General features: G+C 32.3%; 1 protein-coding gene across 1 annotated transcript in view; it reads left to right on the forward strand.

Moving 5' to 3' along the window:
- The window catches only part of LOC109831425 (protein YIPF5 homolog), a 12496-nt gene extending 2081 nt beyond the window's left edge, over positions 1-10415 (forward strand). The window contains exons 2-3 of the mRNA XM_020398748.1: positions 1-65; positions 9967-10415. The exon at positions 1-65 is cut by the window's left edge and continues 653 nt beyond it. Coding sequence (XP_020254337.1) covers positions 1-42 — 42 coding nt within the window. The 3' untranslated portion in view covers positions 43-65; positions 9967-10415. The remainder of the gene's footprint in view (positions 66-9966) is intronic.

Here is a 19324-nt window from a genome sequence, read left to right on the forward strand (position 1 = left end):
TGGCTGGTTTATATGCTCTTCTCGCTGCTCGTGGTGTTTTGACATCGCTCGAATGGAAGTTCTTGGTGAGTTTTTGAGATTTGTGGAATTCCTTGATAGAATGTGCTTGGAAATAATTGGTGTGTGCATGTTATTTTGTTGTGGATTTAGTCTAGTTGGGTCTGTTCTATGTTACAAATTATGATTGGGGTTGTGAGCTTAATCTTGTTCTGTTTGGTCATAGGAAAAAGATCGATCGGATATTCTAATCCTGCATAACTTTAACATGTTTTGCCTTTCATAAACAAATTAAGTGAATAGCGATACATTACTGTAAGGTAGCGGTTTTGATTATGTCTGCTAGCTATTGCTGACAGATTGCAGTACTTGGTTTCTGCTCACGGTTGTTTTCCATGTTTTGGGCGTTCCTTAATCCTGACATTGCCTATTTTAAGAACTGTGATCTTAGTTGCTTTATTCTTGGTGACCTGGCACATTACACAATAGAACATAATGTACATAGGGTTATGCACGAATATGCTTATCCACTAGTTTTTTTTGTACATATTTATAAATACTAAGTTCAGTATTATTTAAAAACGACGCTAGTAAGAACTCAAAGTATCCACGCAAGTAACGTTACTCTTCTCTTCATTTATCTGACTGATTTTACACTGTGCATAAGCACTAACCATTAAAAAGTTTAATGTAATATTTCAATTCCCTTTTTAAAAGTTCAAGGGTACTTCAATACCCTTTGCGTTCTTTTTATGGGGAACATCTTACATGAATTAGCAGTTTCTTTATTGGCGGTGTAATAGGCATCTTTGATTTTTGTTTATGTGTTCCAACTTCCAAGTTGCCACAACAGTTTGTTTTAGAGAACCTGCTGTGACGTGTTGATAGTTAGTATGTTAATGTTTCCTATAAATTTCCTAGATCTCCGCTTTTAAAGCTAAATGAAATCTATGATCTGATCATCAGAGTTTACATGTATTGCCATGTTAATATTGTTGTTGTCCAAAATTTTGAATACTTTTCCAGCACTTTCCTTTCTACATGGGCCTGCACACTGGTATAACTTATTCTTTGATGGTTGGATATGTTTTGACTGATCCTCTGGTAAAGTCTATGTACTGCACATTCCCAGCAGAACAGTTTCAGTTGTACAAGATTTCGATGCTTTCATCATTTTTCCAGTTGCATTTTGTGCTGTCTTTTGAAGTGTGCATTATTGGCGGAACATGGCTGAAGTTAGATTACTGTGTAACTCCTTTTAGTTTTGGGAAGCAAACGTGAGAAGAGCATTACAAATTTAGTGTTCAGAACCAACTCATTGTATTGCCTGTATATACAACTCTGGAACTGATTAGCCTTAACATTTCTAAGAGGAATCACATTTTAACATGCAAAACAGATGTATAATTATACTGGAAGAAACAATCGCAAGCTCCACCTGAATAGTGCCCTTAACTCAATACACTCAGCAATCGCAATTTAAAAACTAACTATAGTGTCAGTAGCTATTTTGATACAGTTCTGCTTCTAAAATAAGTTGAAACTTGTCTACAAGGTGCAATGTTGGATCATGAGTAGGCTAGCCCTTGTTAAATGCTGAGAGGGTTATAGATGTTACATTGAGACACAATGTTGGATCATGAGTAGGCTAGCCGTTTGTGACATTTTGGCCTTCTACGTTGATATTAAGAATGACAGAAAGACAGATACACACAAACAAAAACCAGAATAGGGGAATTTGTAGACATTGCCTCAGGCGCCTTATATCTAACTAGCTGCAAAATGAGGATGTTGGCTCTTTGAAATCTTCTTAATACAATTAGATGACATTAGCTCCCTCATATTTCTCAGTGTCCCATGGCATTAGGGGTGGTGATTGTGCCAGGTTGTCCCACAACCCGCACTGATTCGACCTAATGTGGGTTGGGTTTGACCTAATCCATTAGAAACTGGGTCGGGTTTGACCTAACCTGGACTTTAGATGGTTTGAATTAGAGTTCAAGAGTGAAACACAAGCCTGTAGTTCAACCCGCCCCGCAAACCTAAACTGGACCTGGAAGCAAACTCATATACCAATGTAATTTGGATGACTGGACCCGAATAAATAAAAAGAAGATTGAGAAATTTAGTAAATGAGCAATTTTTTCCTCATTTGACTTTAGTGGTAGACATGGCACATGGCCATGTTGGCCGCAAAAGGCAAACGAGCGGAAAATCCGCTCGTTTTTTTTCTTCCTAAGGTGGCCATAAGCCACATGATTTTCAAGGGCAAATTTTGCTTGTTGGATAAACATGGCAGCAATTTTTCGCTGCCACGTGTCTCCAACATGCAAAAATTATCCCGTTGAAGACAATTTATGTTATAGGTTTTTTTATTTAGAAAATTTTGTTGGCTTTGTAAATATCTTTTGCAAAATAAATCTCTATGAAAAACTATAAATACCTGCCCTAATCATCAGTTTATCTCACCAAATCTTCTCCCCTTCTACTCTATTATTAATATATTATAAGCTCATAAGCAATTCAATCTCCGTTTTCTTCTATTTCTACAACTAGTGAACAAAGCTTGAGATTCAACAATAAATCAAGACAAACTTTCTTCTACAATTCTAAGCATTCTCTACTTTTTTATTGTGAAGTTTTTTTTTTAAATTCATGCGTCTTATTTTGAGGTCGATTTTTTTAATCATCATGGATGTTGGTTCCTCATCTGCATCTCATAGTAGTATTTCTAGAGTTATCTCACACTAACATAGATGCCAAAGTAGAGAACATGACACCTTCACATGTAGAGCAAGCTCCACTTCCTACACCAACTGCAAGTAACCAAGTAGATGGCCCTCTAGCTCCTACTATTGCCAAACCATCTCCTACCAGGAGATCATCTAAGGTGTGGGAATTATTCACATTAGATGAAGCGGTTGGAATAGATACATGTGGAAAATGTAAAACAAAATATAAATATGAAAATAGTGGTAGCGACACTTTATCTAGGGATCAAGATAAACATGATGAAAAGGAGAAAGAAAAAACTTAGTCAACTCAAAAATAAATAAAATCCAAGTCATGTAAGTCAAAGATATGATAACTGAATTAAGTATCTGTTTGTAAACTTTGTAACTAATCTCGTTTGATGTGATTTAAATCAATTCTTGATCATGAATAGCTTAAATTTTGGTCTACAATACTACCAAATAAGTTAACAACGGACTACCAATAAAGTAATAAAAAAGAAAAAATGGAAAAGTTATGTAGAAAATCCCATTGAGAGACAAGAGTTTATGAGAGAAAAAAGATACAAAGTGAGTGGATTTTAGTCCCACATAGACTATTTTAGTAGTTTACAAACTTGAGAAGGTTATTAAAGCATGTGCTTACGACTCCTGAAGAGTAAGTAGTTCATTGGGCTGGCCTAATATAGTGGCCCATGTACGAAAAGGCAAAAAAATATTAAAGGAAATTTTTTGGCGGGTTGATTGACCTGACCCGACATGGAAGGAGTAGGTCAGTGGGCCAGCTTGGGTTCTGCCCTTAGCTTGATCCCTTAGGTTCTGGCCCGACCTAGTGTTGTGAGTGGCCCAGGTTGACCCGACCCGTATCAGCTTGAAATCGATAGGCTTTGGCCTTGGTTGGCTCCGCCTGACCCAATCGCCACCCCTACTTGGCATCCGCAATCCAACCTAAGTGTAGTAACAATTCCACTACCTAAGTGTACTAACGTTTTCACTTGCTCAATAATTCGTGAATGAAAATTCAACTTGAGGATGAAGTTGATTTTGCTGGGTTTAGCTACATCAAAATTTTTTTATATGTTTAACTCTATTAGGACTACTTAAATTCTTTTTTACTGTTTCGACCAATATTTAGCTCCAGTTTACCGTGGTTAGCAGGGACTTATTATGAGAACTTGTTTTGATGCGTGTTTATTAAGACATTTTGCATAAATGTCACAATGCTTATGGCTCGTGCTTATGCAATATGATATTTATGTGTGTCGTGGTTTGTGTTGCATGTTCTCCTCTGCGTTATTTATGATCATAGGTGATGATGATTGGTCTAGGAGGTGCAAACAACCGATACAAATTGATTATGGTCATTATCACACTCATTTGTTTAGAGATTGAACATGGTTACAACTATGGAGTTCCCTCGGAAATTGAACTCAATATCCATTTTGGCCTTGGAAGTTGAAGTTATTCATATATAAATTGAAATGGATGTAATTTTGAATCCTAGTGAATCCTTCAGAGTGTCAAGGCATGTATTAGCAATCCTGTCATACACGCCCGTCCCGTGCTAAGCATGATCTTACCACGATGTGCCGATCTTACTTTCATTTTTCGGTCTTTCATTTACAAAAATAATCGTAAAAAGCCATAGACATACATTCATTGAAATATCGAACATCGAGTATATCTGAAAGACATCTTGGAATAATTTTAGATTAATAAAAAGAAATTTCACTTCAATTTTATATTAATAATGAAAACATTAAGAAAAGAATAAAAATATATATAATATATTATTATGTTTATCTAATTTATATGGTTATAACGTTATATCTTATAACCTAATTATTATATAAGTAATAATTAATTTGTTTACTATTTGAATATATATTACCAGTTGAAATAATTTTTGCTTTTTTATATTAATAATTTTTATCTATATAAAAGATTTTTGTAATAAATGGGATTAGGTAGGAGTATTTAAAACAACTTTAATAATAGGTTGTAGGTAGAGAATCTATGGCATCCTGGTAATAAGTAGTAGGGTATTTTGAAAAAATATTATGGAATCCAAGGCATCTCGGTAATAGCAATAGGCAATATCTTAAACAACATTACATTAGGTTATAGAGCATCTCAGGAATAGAACCCTATTGGTAAGGTGTGTTTGAAGTAAAAAATACAAGTGAGTCTGTCATTTGTATCTTGACCAACTTGGGTTTAGGTAAGTATCTATGGAAACTAAGGTTGCAGGTAGGTTAATTGAAAAAAATTAAACAAATTGTTACAATACTCTATGCGATCATGTGAGGGCACGATGTAGGTTGAACATTTAGAATTCTGAGGAACAAGCGGGTCTAGGTAGGCAATTTAAAAAAAATTAAACCCAATAGAAAACAACCTATGAAATTATGTTGGGACTAATTTCAAATTTTGAACATTTAACGGACTAATCCATAAACTTGAGAGAATAACTTGATGGGAGACTAATATCAATAAATTTTGGGAAAAGACATAAATGCGTATGTAAAATAAACTATAAAAATTAGCTTATGGTATATTTAATGTGGTATTTAGATTATTGTATATTCAGTGTCCAAATGTTGACTTATGGTATATTTAATGTGGTATTTAGATTATTCATTATATATGCAAAAAATTAACTACTAGGAGTTTAATTTTTTTTAAATTTTTAATCTAATATTGTTTTTTATGCGTATGTGGAAAAAATTTGATCCTTTACGTTTAACATATGATTGATGCAAATATCCATTTATATGATATGACGTGCATAATGTTAAGACTTTGCCTCGAACGAATAGTTATGTATGGGCCTCGAGCAGGGAATTTAGACGTAGTATCATTGTGAATTTTTTTTATTAATCTAAAATTATAAAAAAATAGAAAAGTATATATGTTTATTTTTTTCTTAGTATTATCATTATCATATAAAATTACAACATTTCTTTTTAATTAATCTAAAATTATTGGAGTATGTCTTTCAGATATACTCGATATTCCATATTTAAATGGAATATTATATAACTAATGTTAATATTTATTTTGGAATTGTAGTTATGGTATGAACCAGAAATAAAATAACAAATAAACATGTGTTGAAAATAATAGAAATCTACTAAACCATCAAAAAAAAATACTGAAACATACAATTCTAACTAACTAACAAATCTACTAAAATGTCCAAGTTGCATCCTTAACTAATGAAAACAACCCTTACAAATGCATGAGATACGTGAGATAACATTAAGATAAATTGTGATGTTCAAATTCACTAATCCATTAGCAACGTTTTAGTACTCATTGAGGTATTTCACAATGCCTAAATAAGCGCCTAAACTCGCTAAAGAATGTGAGTTTTCGGGAGAAGCAACAACTCCATTTGTGTGCCGTTTTAATCCGCTCTTCGTCAAGTTTTTTTATTATTCATTATCACAATGTGGACACATATATAAACCGCCTCCACCTAAAATAGAAACTTGACCAACTAGAATTGCATTATAGTATAGATCAAGATTTTCTTGCACAACCGCATTTGGATCCTCATAAGAGGCAATTGATCCGCCATCTGAGGTTGGATTAACAACAATGCAATCAACAACCCCCCCCCGCCACAAAAAAATATTATGTATCAAATTTCTAAAAAAAACAGATGACTGTAAAATGACATGCTTTGAATATAACAAATTTAAAATGGTAAATATATTACAGTTGATGGACGTGAGGAGCCAGCAGAAGTTCTCTCTCTAGAGTTCATAATTTTAATTATGCCCTGTAAAATATTTGAGAACAACCACATTAAGTTAGGGGTGTAAATATATTATGTATTATCATTATTATACATAATAATCCTTTTAATTTTTTAATATTTTTATCAAATCAATTGATTAATATATATTTTTTATGCATATAAATTATTATACATAAAAATATACATTATTATGTATAATAATGATAATATATTCATATTTATACGCATAAAAACATTAAAATTTTTAAAAGTTAACTCATAGTAGTTTATTTTTTGCATATATAATGAATAATTTAAATGCCACATTAAATATACCGTAAGTCCACATTTGGACATTGAATATACTATAATCTAAATACCACCTTAAATATACCATAAGTCAATTCTTATAGTTTAGTTTACATACTCATTTACATCCCCCCCCCTCCCTAAAAAGTACCCAACATCTCATTTATAGATATTAGTGTCCCGTCAAATTATTCTCTCAAGTTTATGAATTAGTCTCTTAATTGTTCAAAATTTGAAATTAGCCCCTCAAATTAGTCCCAACATGATTTCATAGGCTGTTTTCTATTTGTTTATTTTTTTAAATTGCCCTACCTAGACCCGCTTGTTCCCTAGAATCCTAGATGTTCAGGCTACATCGTGCTCTCACATCATCGCATAGAGTGTTGTAACAATTTGGTCAAGTTTTTTTTCTTCAATTAACCTATCTGCAGCCTTAGTTTTCCTAGGTACTTGCCTAAACCTGAGTTGATCAGGATACAAATGACAAATTCATTTGTATTTTTTATTTAAAACACATTTAGCTATAGGATCCTATTCCCTAGATGCTCTATAACCTAATGTAATGTTGTTTAAAATACTACCTATTGTTGTTACCGTTATGCCTTAGATTCCATAATATTGTTTTAAAATACCCTACTACCTATTCCGGAGATGCCCTAGAATCCCTACCTACAGCCTATTATTAAATTTGTTTTAAAATACTCCTACCTATTCCCTTTCATTTGCAACCATACACTAGTTTCTCTTACTTATTTTAGAAATTAAGTGCTGTTGTATATGTACCATTATCAACTTTGTTATCTTATATTAATGGAGCAAGCAATGCTTTAAGTGGCTTATTGCTGGTAACCACTTAAGTTAGTCTGTAAATTGTAAATCAAACAAGATTATATTTATTATGTTAAGATAATTTTTCATTTTTATTAACATTATATAACTTATATTACCTACTAATTTGAGTTGATTTGTGACATTTATGTTTGATCATTCTGTATATCCATAGGTGCCTCATATTTGGAAATTACTATTGGTTCTGCTTTGTTATCTATAATTGTATAGCTGGAAAAAACTTATGAGAAGATCAGAGTTCATGTCCTTTTATAGTCTTGCATTTTCTAGATCTGTGTCTGGATTCTATGATGATCTGGATCCTTATCTGGTCGAAGATAGGTAATGCTTGGTTGGAGTCATACTGTGTTTGCTGGATTTGCTTTACTTGGTATTTAGGTGAAATAGTAGCCCCCATCTAGATCTGCTTTAGTATCATAGATCTATGTAGATGGAGGATAACTTATATTTAGGGCCTTTGACCTGCTTGCTTTATGTCTTATGGCCCTGGATAAGTCATCATTATTGAGCTGGCGGGTAATTTGATGCTTGTTAATTATGGAACCAGTTTGTGAATATGTAGTATTGGAAATGTTCGGTAGTTTTTTTTGTAACTTCATATAGCTTTATTTTCTGTCATTTACATTTTATTAATATAACATGTATGGTTATCTTGCTAAAATTTTGCATGTGTTGATGTCTAACACCACACGTGACTATCTGTGGCAGACATCTAGAAATGCCTTCTGCCTTTAATATCCATGAGAACATGCTATGTTAATTTGGAAAAAGTTTAATATATAATTTTTTTTTATTTACTAGCTTACTTGTTGTCTGTTCTTGTTTCTATGTCTATACTCTACAGATTCTATGCTGCAATGTATATGTCGTGTGGAAGGCATGGATATCATTATCCTTATCTGGATTTTCAGCTTAACCATATTAATAGCTGAATATTTCCATAGTCTATATTCCCTATCCAACTCTTGAATAAAAAACATATACCTTTATATGACAAAATATGGATTTTGATATTCATATTTCTGTGCTGTTTGGATACATTGATATCCGATTGCATGTAGAACCCAAAAGGAAGAGGAGGCCTTTTTGTGCTGTTAAGATAAATTTGATGGATGTTGTTGTGAACTACATTAGATATTGTAAATTTGTAGCCGGTTCTTTATGACGGGGGTCTTTTTGCTTATACAGAACTGATCCTAAGAACATGTGACTTTGTGTGTTATTTTCTTCTGTGTCTCTCCCACTAGGCCAACTCAAGATTTGCATATCGTCTTGAATGATGTCCGGTTATTTATGCCATGAAGTTGAGGAGAAAAAAACGGCATTGTATCTTTTCTCCTTCCTGTGTATTTACCATCAAAAAATATTTTTCCATACCAAAGATGTGAGATTCTGCAGGTTGTTTGCAGAGTTTCTGGGAGAACAGAAGAAAAGCTGATTTTTATGTATAAGCAAGAAATATGATTAGCAATAAAGTATTGAAGTATTCTAATTTTATATGGCCAAAATTACCTTAAAGAAACCCTAACGTATCAAAGCAAAGAAGTTAATTTTGTGGCATTGTTCAAGCAAATAGCGCTTAATTGGGTTCCTTTTGTGAAGATAAGTATGGTCTGGACCACAATATGGGTTTAGATGACATGATGATTTTTTGTGAGATCATTTAGATTGGTTATTGTCTCTTCTACGAGGAGAGTATTGTACTGAGTATGAATAGACATATGCACTAAATAGTTTAGTCCAGAGATAGTGGTGTACGAGTACCACCCTTGTACTGTTCTTTTCAGAACTCTTATGTAAGAGAGGTTTAGATGTAGAATTATGATCTGCACTTGATATTTATGCACTTTGAAGAAAGCTTAAAGGAATTGTTTCACTTTGAAGAAAACTTTTATTAAGGAATTGTTTCATACTAAAGAAAGTGCAAAAGGAATTGTTATCTTTTCATGTAACTTTGGGTCGCCTAGGTGTTTGTGGTCTGGTGTAGTTTATTGGAGTGAAGCCCTTCCACCCTTTTACCCACAGTTTGGTCCTTCCTCAATCTCCTCTAGGTCTCAAGGGAACTAGTCCCATTTCATGCATGTTTTGTCTTCGGTCTCTATTGTGGCAATGGCACACAATATTATGCTTGGCACAAGCCGCTTAAATTTGGGAAACATATATTTCTGTACAAGATTTGTTTTGACCTGCATTCGTTTATGCGTGCAACTCAAGTTTGTTTGCTTTGATCCTGAGTAAGTGCACAGAAATCTCAAGCTATGTGGATTGACGATAAGCTGAAGAGCTATATCACAAATGGCTTCTAACCCGTGTGTTTCTCTTTGTTACTCGCAGCGGGTGAAAATGCTCTACTGGGGATAGATAACATGCTTGCATTTTCTGCATCCTTGCCGCGGAAACTAATATATTCTTCAGAGTACGAGTGCGAGTCCGAAGAATTTGTCAAAGCTCATTGCTGATGGCCCCTGATATGTTGTAGATTACTGCGCTGTAGTTCTTGTTTTGCCATAAAACTAAGAACAGCCTACACAATTTGAAATTCGTGCATTTACATGATATATAAGCTAACGCATAGCTTCCAAGACTTTGATTCCATTGGCTTATTTGACAGGGGGGTAAATTTGTCTAGTATCATTTGTTTAGTTTTTGCTTTGAGCGTGTTGGTTTGCAACATTATTTTGTTCAGAAGGACTCATGCCTTACAGTATACGTCATCTTCATCACTTTAATCCCACTGTTATTATGTGTGTTTCCTTTAGAGAATTATGTTGAGGTTGTGATCATAGTTGGTTTGTACTATGGTAGGTTTTTGGTTTTTGGTTGGACTGGCACGGTACACACGTGTATCAAAGTTTGATGCATATTGTTAGCTCACGATTCATTGTGGTCGATGTTTCGCCTTCGCTTCTCATTTTTGCCCTGAACCAGACGATTATCCACGTGCTTAGGAAAAAAATTGTAAAATAGACCTATTTTGTTAAATATTTAGCAAAACAGACCGTTTTGTTAAATATTTAGCAAAATAAATTGGTCAAAAAGAGGTTAATTTTGCAAAACAGACTATTCGAAACATACAGGGTTAGTAGTCCCGTATAATTTAATAGGGCATTAAATCATACAGGACTACTAGTCCCGTATGTTTCGAATGGTCTGGTTTGCAAAATTGACCTTTTTTGGCCCGTTGGCCAAAAAAAAGTTTATTTTGCAAATTTCTTCACGTGCTTAGCTGTTTGTTTGCAAAAATGGGAAGGGGAAAGCCTGCCAAATCTGACAAAAACTGTCAGTTTTGGCAGGCTTTCTTGCAAAAACGCCTCTAAAAAAGACGTTTTTGCAAGAAAGCCCGCCAAAACTGACAATTTTTGTCAGATTTGGCAGCTTTCCTCTAACTTTCTCCTTAAAAAAAATGAAACAAACGGGCCCTTAATGTGTATGATCTCGGGGGGTGAATCTCTTATCTCTTATGTTATTTTCGAGGGTCGATTAATGCTTGTGGCAGCCTTCAAGATTTCAACGCGCGCATTACTTAAAACTTTCATGATGAGCATGAATTCATTGGTGTGAGTCTCAACGTACATTATGCCCGAAACTCTTAAATATTTTTGGACGATTAAGATCTCTAGTTGCTTTAAATTGTCTCAAGAGGAAACCCATGGGTGAATTTCCATCCAAAATGAAACACTAATAAAGAAAACGAGTATGGAGAACTTTGGCTGATAAATGATGATAAAAACGGTAAAGTAACTTATAAGCATAAAATATAGCAGAAGGGAATATTCACTTTTACAAATTTTGAATACATGAACAATATATGACCGTAAACTAGGTAACAATGAATCACAATCTCCTTCGAATGAATCCATTAGCGCTCTTTCTTTTAGTCCGTAATCTATTGATAACTATTCATAATTATTGTTCCATAATCAATTTTCATATACTTTTTCTCCAACGAGAGTAAAATATGTTTATACTTGAAAACACCAGTTGAAGTAAACTGAATAAATTCACCATTGATTTTGTGCAAAGTTGAATCGAACTAGTTGATGTAAGAAACTATGGAAACTAACACAACGATACTTCTCACAATAATATATATTATTAGCTTCTCAAATTAACTTTTCCTTTTTTTTTTTGATAAAGATCTAATATACTCCCATTTAAATGGTAACCTATTTCACAAGGACAGTGTACTGGTTATGGTAATTATTAGTCTTTAAGAATGAAAATTTTGTTTGTAGGTTTTATAATTGTTTGCTAGTCCAATTGGATAGTTTTATAAAGTTGAACTTTCCCATTGATGAAGATAAACCAAACATTATTTATAGGTCTTTGGAAACAACAACAGCAACTGTTATATGAACTTCTGCTTTCTTTTCTCTTTCTTTTCACAGAAAGGAGTTTTCAAATTTTAGAAGTTTGTATAGGCAAGAGTTATCCATTGCCTAGATGCTTCAAGGGTTCATAAGAAGGAAGACCCATACTCTGTTTTTTAATAACTAAACCGAATGGTCTAATACTCTACTCAATGTATGATCATGTAGATTATAAATGTCAAATGAAGCTACAGAACTGGAAAATGATACAAGTACTTGAGGAACAAAGGGATTAAAAATGGATCGCAATCTACGGAATGTAGGCCCGTTGAACCTTTGAGATTTTGGAATCATTAACCATTTAGAATCATTAACCATTTGTATCCTGCTTGGATACACACACACGCATTTAGTCCGGAATTGAACTCAAGACCGTGAGAGTCATAATGGAACCTCCCAACCGTTCAGGTCACCGCAGTGAGTAATTCAAATTGTTGATTAAGAGGAATCGTAGGTTTCTATTGGGAACATTGGATGATTGGGAGAGATATCTGAACCACGTTAAATCTTCGTATCGTCTCTTTTCTCAGTATTTTGAGTGCTTGTGCTTTGATCGAGTTTGTCTGTTTAAAAAAGGTCTGTCGTAAACCTGAAACATGAAAACATTGAGTGATGGGATTTGAATGAACAATACAAGCTTCACTTGGAGGTATATGAATGTCTCTCGGACAAATCAAGAAGAAGAGCTTTCGACATCGACAGAAAGAACAACTTCTGCAGAGACTGTCATAGGAAATCACAGAACTCCACTGCACAGAAAACTCACAAGGATGCTCCACGTACAAACCAAACAGCAGTATAAACTTCTTCGAGCTTTTAAAGAAGTCCAGAACAGGTTCAAAGAAGAGTGCAGAGTGATCGAGAACAGTCTTAGTGTAAACGATACCGCCAGAATAACGTAGCATTCTTTTATTTTTGTCGCGAATCAGATTCTGATACTTGTTAGTTCTTGATTGTTATATTATCAGTACTAGCATTTTAGTTCGTGCTAAGCGCGATCATTTTCCCACGATTCAATTTCTATATCACATTTTGATAATTACAAAGACACGTGTGTACATCGTCTGATACCTGTCATATGATCTCTTTTATTTTCCATATTCTTGATTTAGTTTACGATTTATTGGAATGTATATATTGATTAAGTAAATAATTTAAATAAAATAATATTATTATAATCTTATTTAGCTAATTAGATAAGTGAATTAGATGTTTATGTAATTAATAGAAAATATAATTTTTAATCAAAAAATTTATTTGATTTATTATGTCCATCGATTTCTTGTTAGGACGTGTTACAATTTTACTATATTAACATGTAAGATTAGTAAATAAACATAAAATAAATTTAATAAAGAAAAACAATAAAAAGTAAAGAAAAAGTAGAATGCTTACATATTGAGCATTCATATCAGAGATGATACCTCTGTCATTAATTATAAAGCACATTCTCAATTCTAAAATGGAAAAAATAACAATTAGAAATGGAATATATAGAGATTCTCATTAGGAGATATTCATTAATATTTATGAATAAAATTTAGGATAATAAGAAATTAATAGGGATGAACGTAATTAATTGAAATTGAAGAGATCGAAACGTTTCTTTTCTTAAAATCTTTAACTTAAAAAAATAGATTTTGAAATAAAATGAATAAAGAATTCATACCTAAATAGTTATCAAATTAAGGAACGATTTTTGTTTTTTAACAATATGGGGAAAGGAAGCAGGACCTTCTTTTTTTGAACCCATTTTTAAAGAACTCAGAAAAATGATTTATTATGCCCATCAATTTCTTGGTAGAACTTGCTACAACTGTACTCAACTAAAATACAATATTTTAATTTTAGCACAGAACCTTCAAAAAAGAAATATATTAACAAATAAAGAAAATGAAAATTCTCACCTACACATCAGATAAGAGAAGTGCACTTAATTCACAGTTCTTAAAACACCTATTGTCAATCCTAAAAAGACAAAATAAACAAATTAGAGCACGGTGAAATATTTAGAGAAAAATAGAATAAATGAAAAAAAAGAATAGTTAAGCCTAATAAAGAAAAAAATTAGAATCAAGTTCTACCTCTAATTAGAAGATAAACCTGTAGTAGTTTGGTTATCCTCAGCTAAAGACACAACTAAGTTGCCACAATTCACTAAAATCATACAAAAATGTAATAATATCAAAGAAAATCAAGAGTGACACCTAATTAAATAAAATCAAGAATGAAACCCTAATTACGTAATAGCAAGAAATCCTAGAGAATCCTAGAAATTTCAACAGGTACTTGTGATTTCAAGTGATCTCCGGCCTTCAGAATTAAAACCTAGAATTTCAGCTCATGAGCATCAAAAAATTAAAAATAGTAGAAAATTAAATATAAATAAACTTTAGAAACAATCAAAAATCTATCCTTAAAATATTATAAGATTAAAGCATAATATCAGATCTCGTACATGAATAAAGTTATACTAAAGAGTATAATATCAGATCTTGTAAATAAATCTAAGTGAAAAATAAAAAATATTAAATTTTAAGGGCACCTTTATGATATCGAGAAAAAAACGGATGAGTTTTTCATATTACCCAAGGGGGTGTTTGGTTTAATTTCTAGAAATTATAGGAAATGTTTTCTACCTAAAATATGATTTCCTTGTATTTCTTAAAAAAATTATAGGAAAAGTTTTGAGAAATCAAAAAGTACCAATTTTCTTGTTTTTTGTACTTTGCTTGTTTGGTTCAAAACAAGAAAATAGCTCATAATTTTATAGAAAATAACAAGATTTTGTAGATTTTTAATTAAATATGGTATGTGTCAGATTTCTGGTGATTTCCTCTCATTTTGAGAGGAAATTGCTTTTTGTAAAATTTGGTAGGTTTTGATATTTTATTGAAAATATTTTTGTAAATTTTTTGTTGAATCAAACACAATTTACAGAAATCTCTGGAAAACTTTTAATTACAAATTTGCCATTGTCAGATGTTTTGAGAAAAGTTTTCTCAAAAAGTGTGCAACCAAACAGCCCCCAAGAGAAGACATAAACGAGACTATATATAACTGATGCCTGCACAATCATCATCAATAATTGCTAAAAATTTTAGGATCTTTTACAATAAAATTGTTAATTAAGAAGTCAAAAATTAGAAAACATATCATTTCCCTCTTTTTTTTTACATTTTAAATAATCTTAAAATTTGGCAACTAAAAATCAGGAAGGTACAGATTTGCATACGAATCACATATGATAATATAAAATCCCTAAATTTATTTAAAAATTACACATTAATAAATATTTGTGTGATTTTAAGTACTAATTAAAAAAACTAATGTTTAGGGTTTACACTTATAAAGATAAATGGCTGACCAAGAAGTCCACATGCCAAAAAATAACATTCAGTAAGATATGCCTTTTCAATATTTTAATAATTAAGAGATATTAGTCAAAAAAATTTCAGTATATATTAGTTAATACGATTTTTCGCATATAAAGATAAAGTTTTAGTAAGATATTGTTATTATTTAATAAAGTTTTTTAAAATATAAACAAATAATATAAAGAATCTTATCATATATTTTCAAATTTTATGAAATATATTCTAATTTATGTCTCCTAATATGATAGATATTATAAATATAGATAGATCTCAAATATTAGGCAATTGTATATAGAAAAAATATTTTTGAATAATTGGAAATAAATATATTTTGAATTAGGTAATATATTAGAAGTATATTTCGACTAATAGCAAATGTTTAATATCACTTTATTTGGCGGATAAAATTTAATACCTTGAATATGAAAGAATAAATTAAAAATTAAAAAAAATAAAATATGAATCAGTAATGTAAAAAATAAATAAATGAGGGTTGTATTATAATATGTTGATCATATCAACAAAAAATATTCACATGTAACTAAAATGCATTGAATGAGTAAAGGCATAAAATGGAAAACAAATCTTTTTGAGCTTTAGATAAATATAGATGAAGTATATATAATAGCTTTAATCTAGCATCTCACAATCGCAAAAAGAGTATAACATCAAATCTCATAAATAACTACAAGGGACAAATTTTCAAAACCGACCCTTTTGGGTTTTTAATTGCAAAAAACGACCGGTTTTGAAAATATTTACAAAAAACGACCTGCTTAGCTGAAAACAGGTCGGTTTTTTTAAATTTTTTTGGGAAACTTCACGGGAGTTGAACTCCCGTGAAGTTTTTCTCATAACAAAACTTCACGGGAGTTGAACTCCCGTGAAGTTTGGAAAAAAAAAATTTCAAAAACCGACCCAGTTTCAACTAACTGGGTCGGTTTTTATAAATAAAACTGAAATAGGTCGTTTTTTGCAATTAAAAATCCAAAGGGGTCGGTTTTGAAAATTTGTCCTAACTACAAGTGACAAAAAATGTCTAGGTTACCTCTGTAATATTAAGAACAAAATGGATGAGTTTTTCGTAGTAACCATGAGAAGATATAATCGACACCAGCACAATCATAAACAATAATTGCTAAATTCTTTAGGATCTTTTACACAAAAATTGTTAAATAAAAATAAAAAACTATCAAAAATATCATTTCCCATTGATTTTTCAAATTTCAATAATCTATGAAACTTGGCAACTGAAAATTAGAAATGTATGGTTTTGCATAAGAATTGCATATGATAAGATAAAATTCCTAAATTTATTTGAAAATTAAAATTTTGCTTGATTTAGTATTAGATTAATGGTTAGGATTTACACTTGATAAAATAAACGGCTGATTAAAAAGTCCAAGTGTCAAAAAAAATTAGATGGCTAAAATGCTGACGTGTCAAGCTTTGGTGTGTTTGAGCTCATTTAGTTTTGCTTTAATGAAAGGTTATTTGCATATATACCCTTAAGTCAAATAAAGAAACCACTGGTAGTGCATTACATTGGGTTGATATCTAAATACTAAATCAAGCAAAATTAGGTAGCGCATTACATTGGGTTGATATCTAAATTTGTGAAACACAACAACTGAAGACAAATAAAGAAAGGTTATTTGCATATATACCCTTAAGTCATGGGTATTTATAAAAATACCCTCTAAATCTTAGTATTTGCAAAATTATCCCTCAAATCATCAACTTTATGAAAGGAAAAAATAACCCTAAGCAAATCATGAACATGGTGCTAAAAATTTGACTATTTTGTTATAATTTTTACACTGATTATAAATTGGCTTATCAAAGTTGATAATTAATTACTTTTAGGGTAATTTTTTTCAAAATTTATGATTTAAGGGCTACTTTTATAAATATTGAGATTTAGAGGATATTTTGTAAATACCTATAATTTAAGGGGTATATATATGCAAATAACCCTAATGATGAAACCACTGGTAGTTGGATGTCCACCATTGTACAAGTTAATAGTGGACGTTATGAAGTTAATAGTGGAGTGTGAGTACACAATAAATTTGTCTGCAATCTATTGTGAGAGTAATGATTTTTTTTTAATAACAGTATAAGTCATCTAAGAGTGCATCCTCCTCTTCTTTCTTTAATTTCCCACTGTGCGGCTCAGATTTTGACAAACTTCTTCTCTACCTGCCAACAAATGTATTTCTATATGCCACTCTTTTCTTCTTCTCCACATGTGAAAGAATCAAAACTCTGAAAATTGTGGTGAGTGTTCATAGCTATATTTTTATATTCTGACATGTCTTGCAGATTTAATGTCTTTTTTATGGGCTGAAACTTAGAATTACGCAGCTAACATCATGTGAAAAGACCTAATTCTTACACCAAAACTCGAAAGTTACGGTGATAGTTGAGGGCTACATTTTTATATTCTAACGTTACGTACACATCCCCTCACCCACCCGACCCCCCCAATCACCTCACCCCCCCCCCCCCCCCCCTCACCGTAAAAAGCACCCCCCAAATTTGGGCATTGTCAGATCAACCCCTTAACTTTCAAATGTATCAAAAATCATCATTGTTTTAATTTTTCAGCAAAAAAAAATCCACCGCCTTCAAATTAATAGCATTACTCTTTCGCGTCTAACTTCAAGCGCCAATAAGTGTGGGCTTTCTGGATATAACTCCATTAACTTTCAAAATATTCAAACACCGCCCCCCCCCACCCCCACAACACAGTGGCGTAGCCAAGATTATTTTTTGCCCTGGCGAAAAATAAAGGGATTGTGTCGAGCAAGACAAAGTAGAGGAGGCCGATGTTGGCGATTGTGTCGAGCACCGTCAGGCTGCGTTTGGGGAACACATTGTTGAGAAACTAGCTTGTAATTTGATAGCAACCCTTATATTGTCACATTTTCAGTTTATACTCAAAAAATTTAGTTGTTTTAAGTTGCGTCTCATTGTCATATTCATCCAAATATGTGACAGTTCTATGTTAAAAGACAATCATAATTAGACAAATTATCTTTATATCTTTGATCCTTAGATTTTATCATAACAGTATAGATTGTGTGGATGAGTAGAATGAAGAGGAAGATATTTTACCACATATAAAAAATAAATTTTCATTTTCTTGCCCTGGGCACATGCCCAAGGCAAGCTCCATGTGGCTCCGCCACTGCCCACACACACACCCCCCAAAAAAACCCCTCTTTTCTTTGGAGTGTTGGCGAAAAAAAACCCACAAATAAATGCTCTTAGCGGTTTTTCCTGAAAAATTTTAAAGCTGAAGGGGGTTTTCCAAGAAACCAAATCTTAAAGGGGGTTTAGTGAAATTAACCCTAAAATGATGAATACTAACTAAACGCATCAACAGCTATCATTCATCGTACGGCACCGGGACCAAAATAGTTTAACCTGACAGTTGTTAACCAACCGCATTGTACTTAAGATGCCATAAGCACCCAAAAGCAACCAACCGTCATTAGTTAAATCCATTCGATTTCACTCCGAACCTAAAACACTTGGGTCCCAAACAAACACAAAAAAAAAACTCACCCAATAGTCTCGAACACTGACCTTATGCATATCATAATGAATAACCTTCTACGTTTTCATGAATATGATATCGTGGTGATGCACCTACTGCTTCAAAAGTAACTAATCCAATCATTAGAGGTTTGTCATACTAACAGATGTACTACTCACTTCCTGTATATATATATATATATACACACACTAGTGTGAACACCGTGCAAAACACGGCATATTTTTTTCCCGCCACAGAAATCCCGGTTTTTAACTGCTACAGGATTTTGATTTTTAAAAAATTGCTACAGTGTCCCGCCTTTGCTACAGTACCATTTTTTCAAAGACACTGCGTAGTTACTAAAGTAAATGTTACTGTAGTATTTACTGTGTAGAGGGGTA

Source organism: Asparagus officinalis, chromosome 2, assembly GCF_001876935.1.
Source record: "Asparagus officinalis chromosome 2, Aspof.V1, whole genome shotgun sequence".
Lineage (NCBI taxonomy): Eukaryota > Viridiplantae > Streptophyta > Magnoliopsida > Asparagales > Asparagaceae > Asparagus > Asparagus officinalis.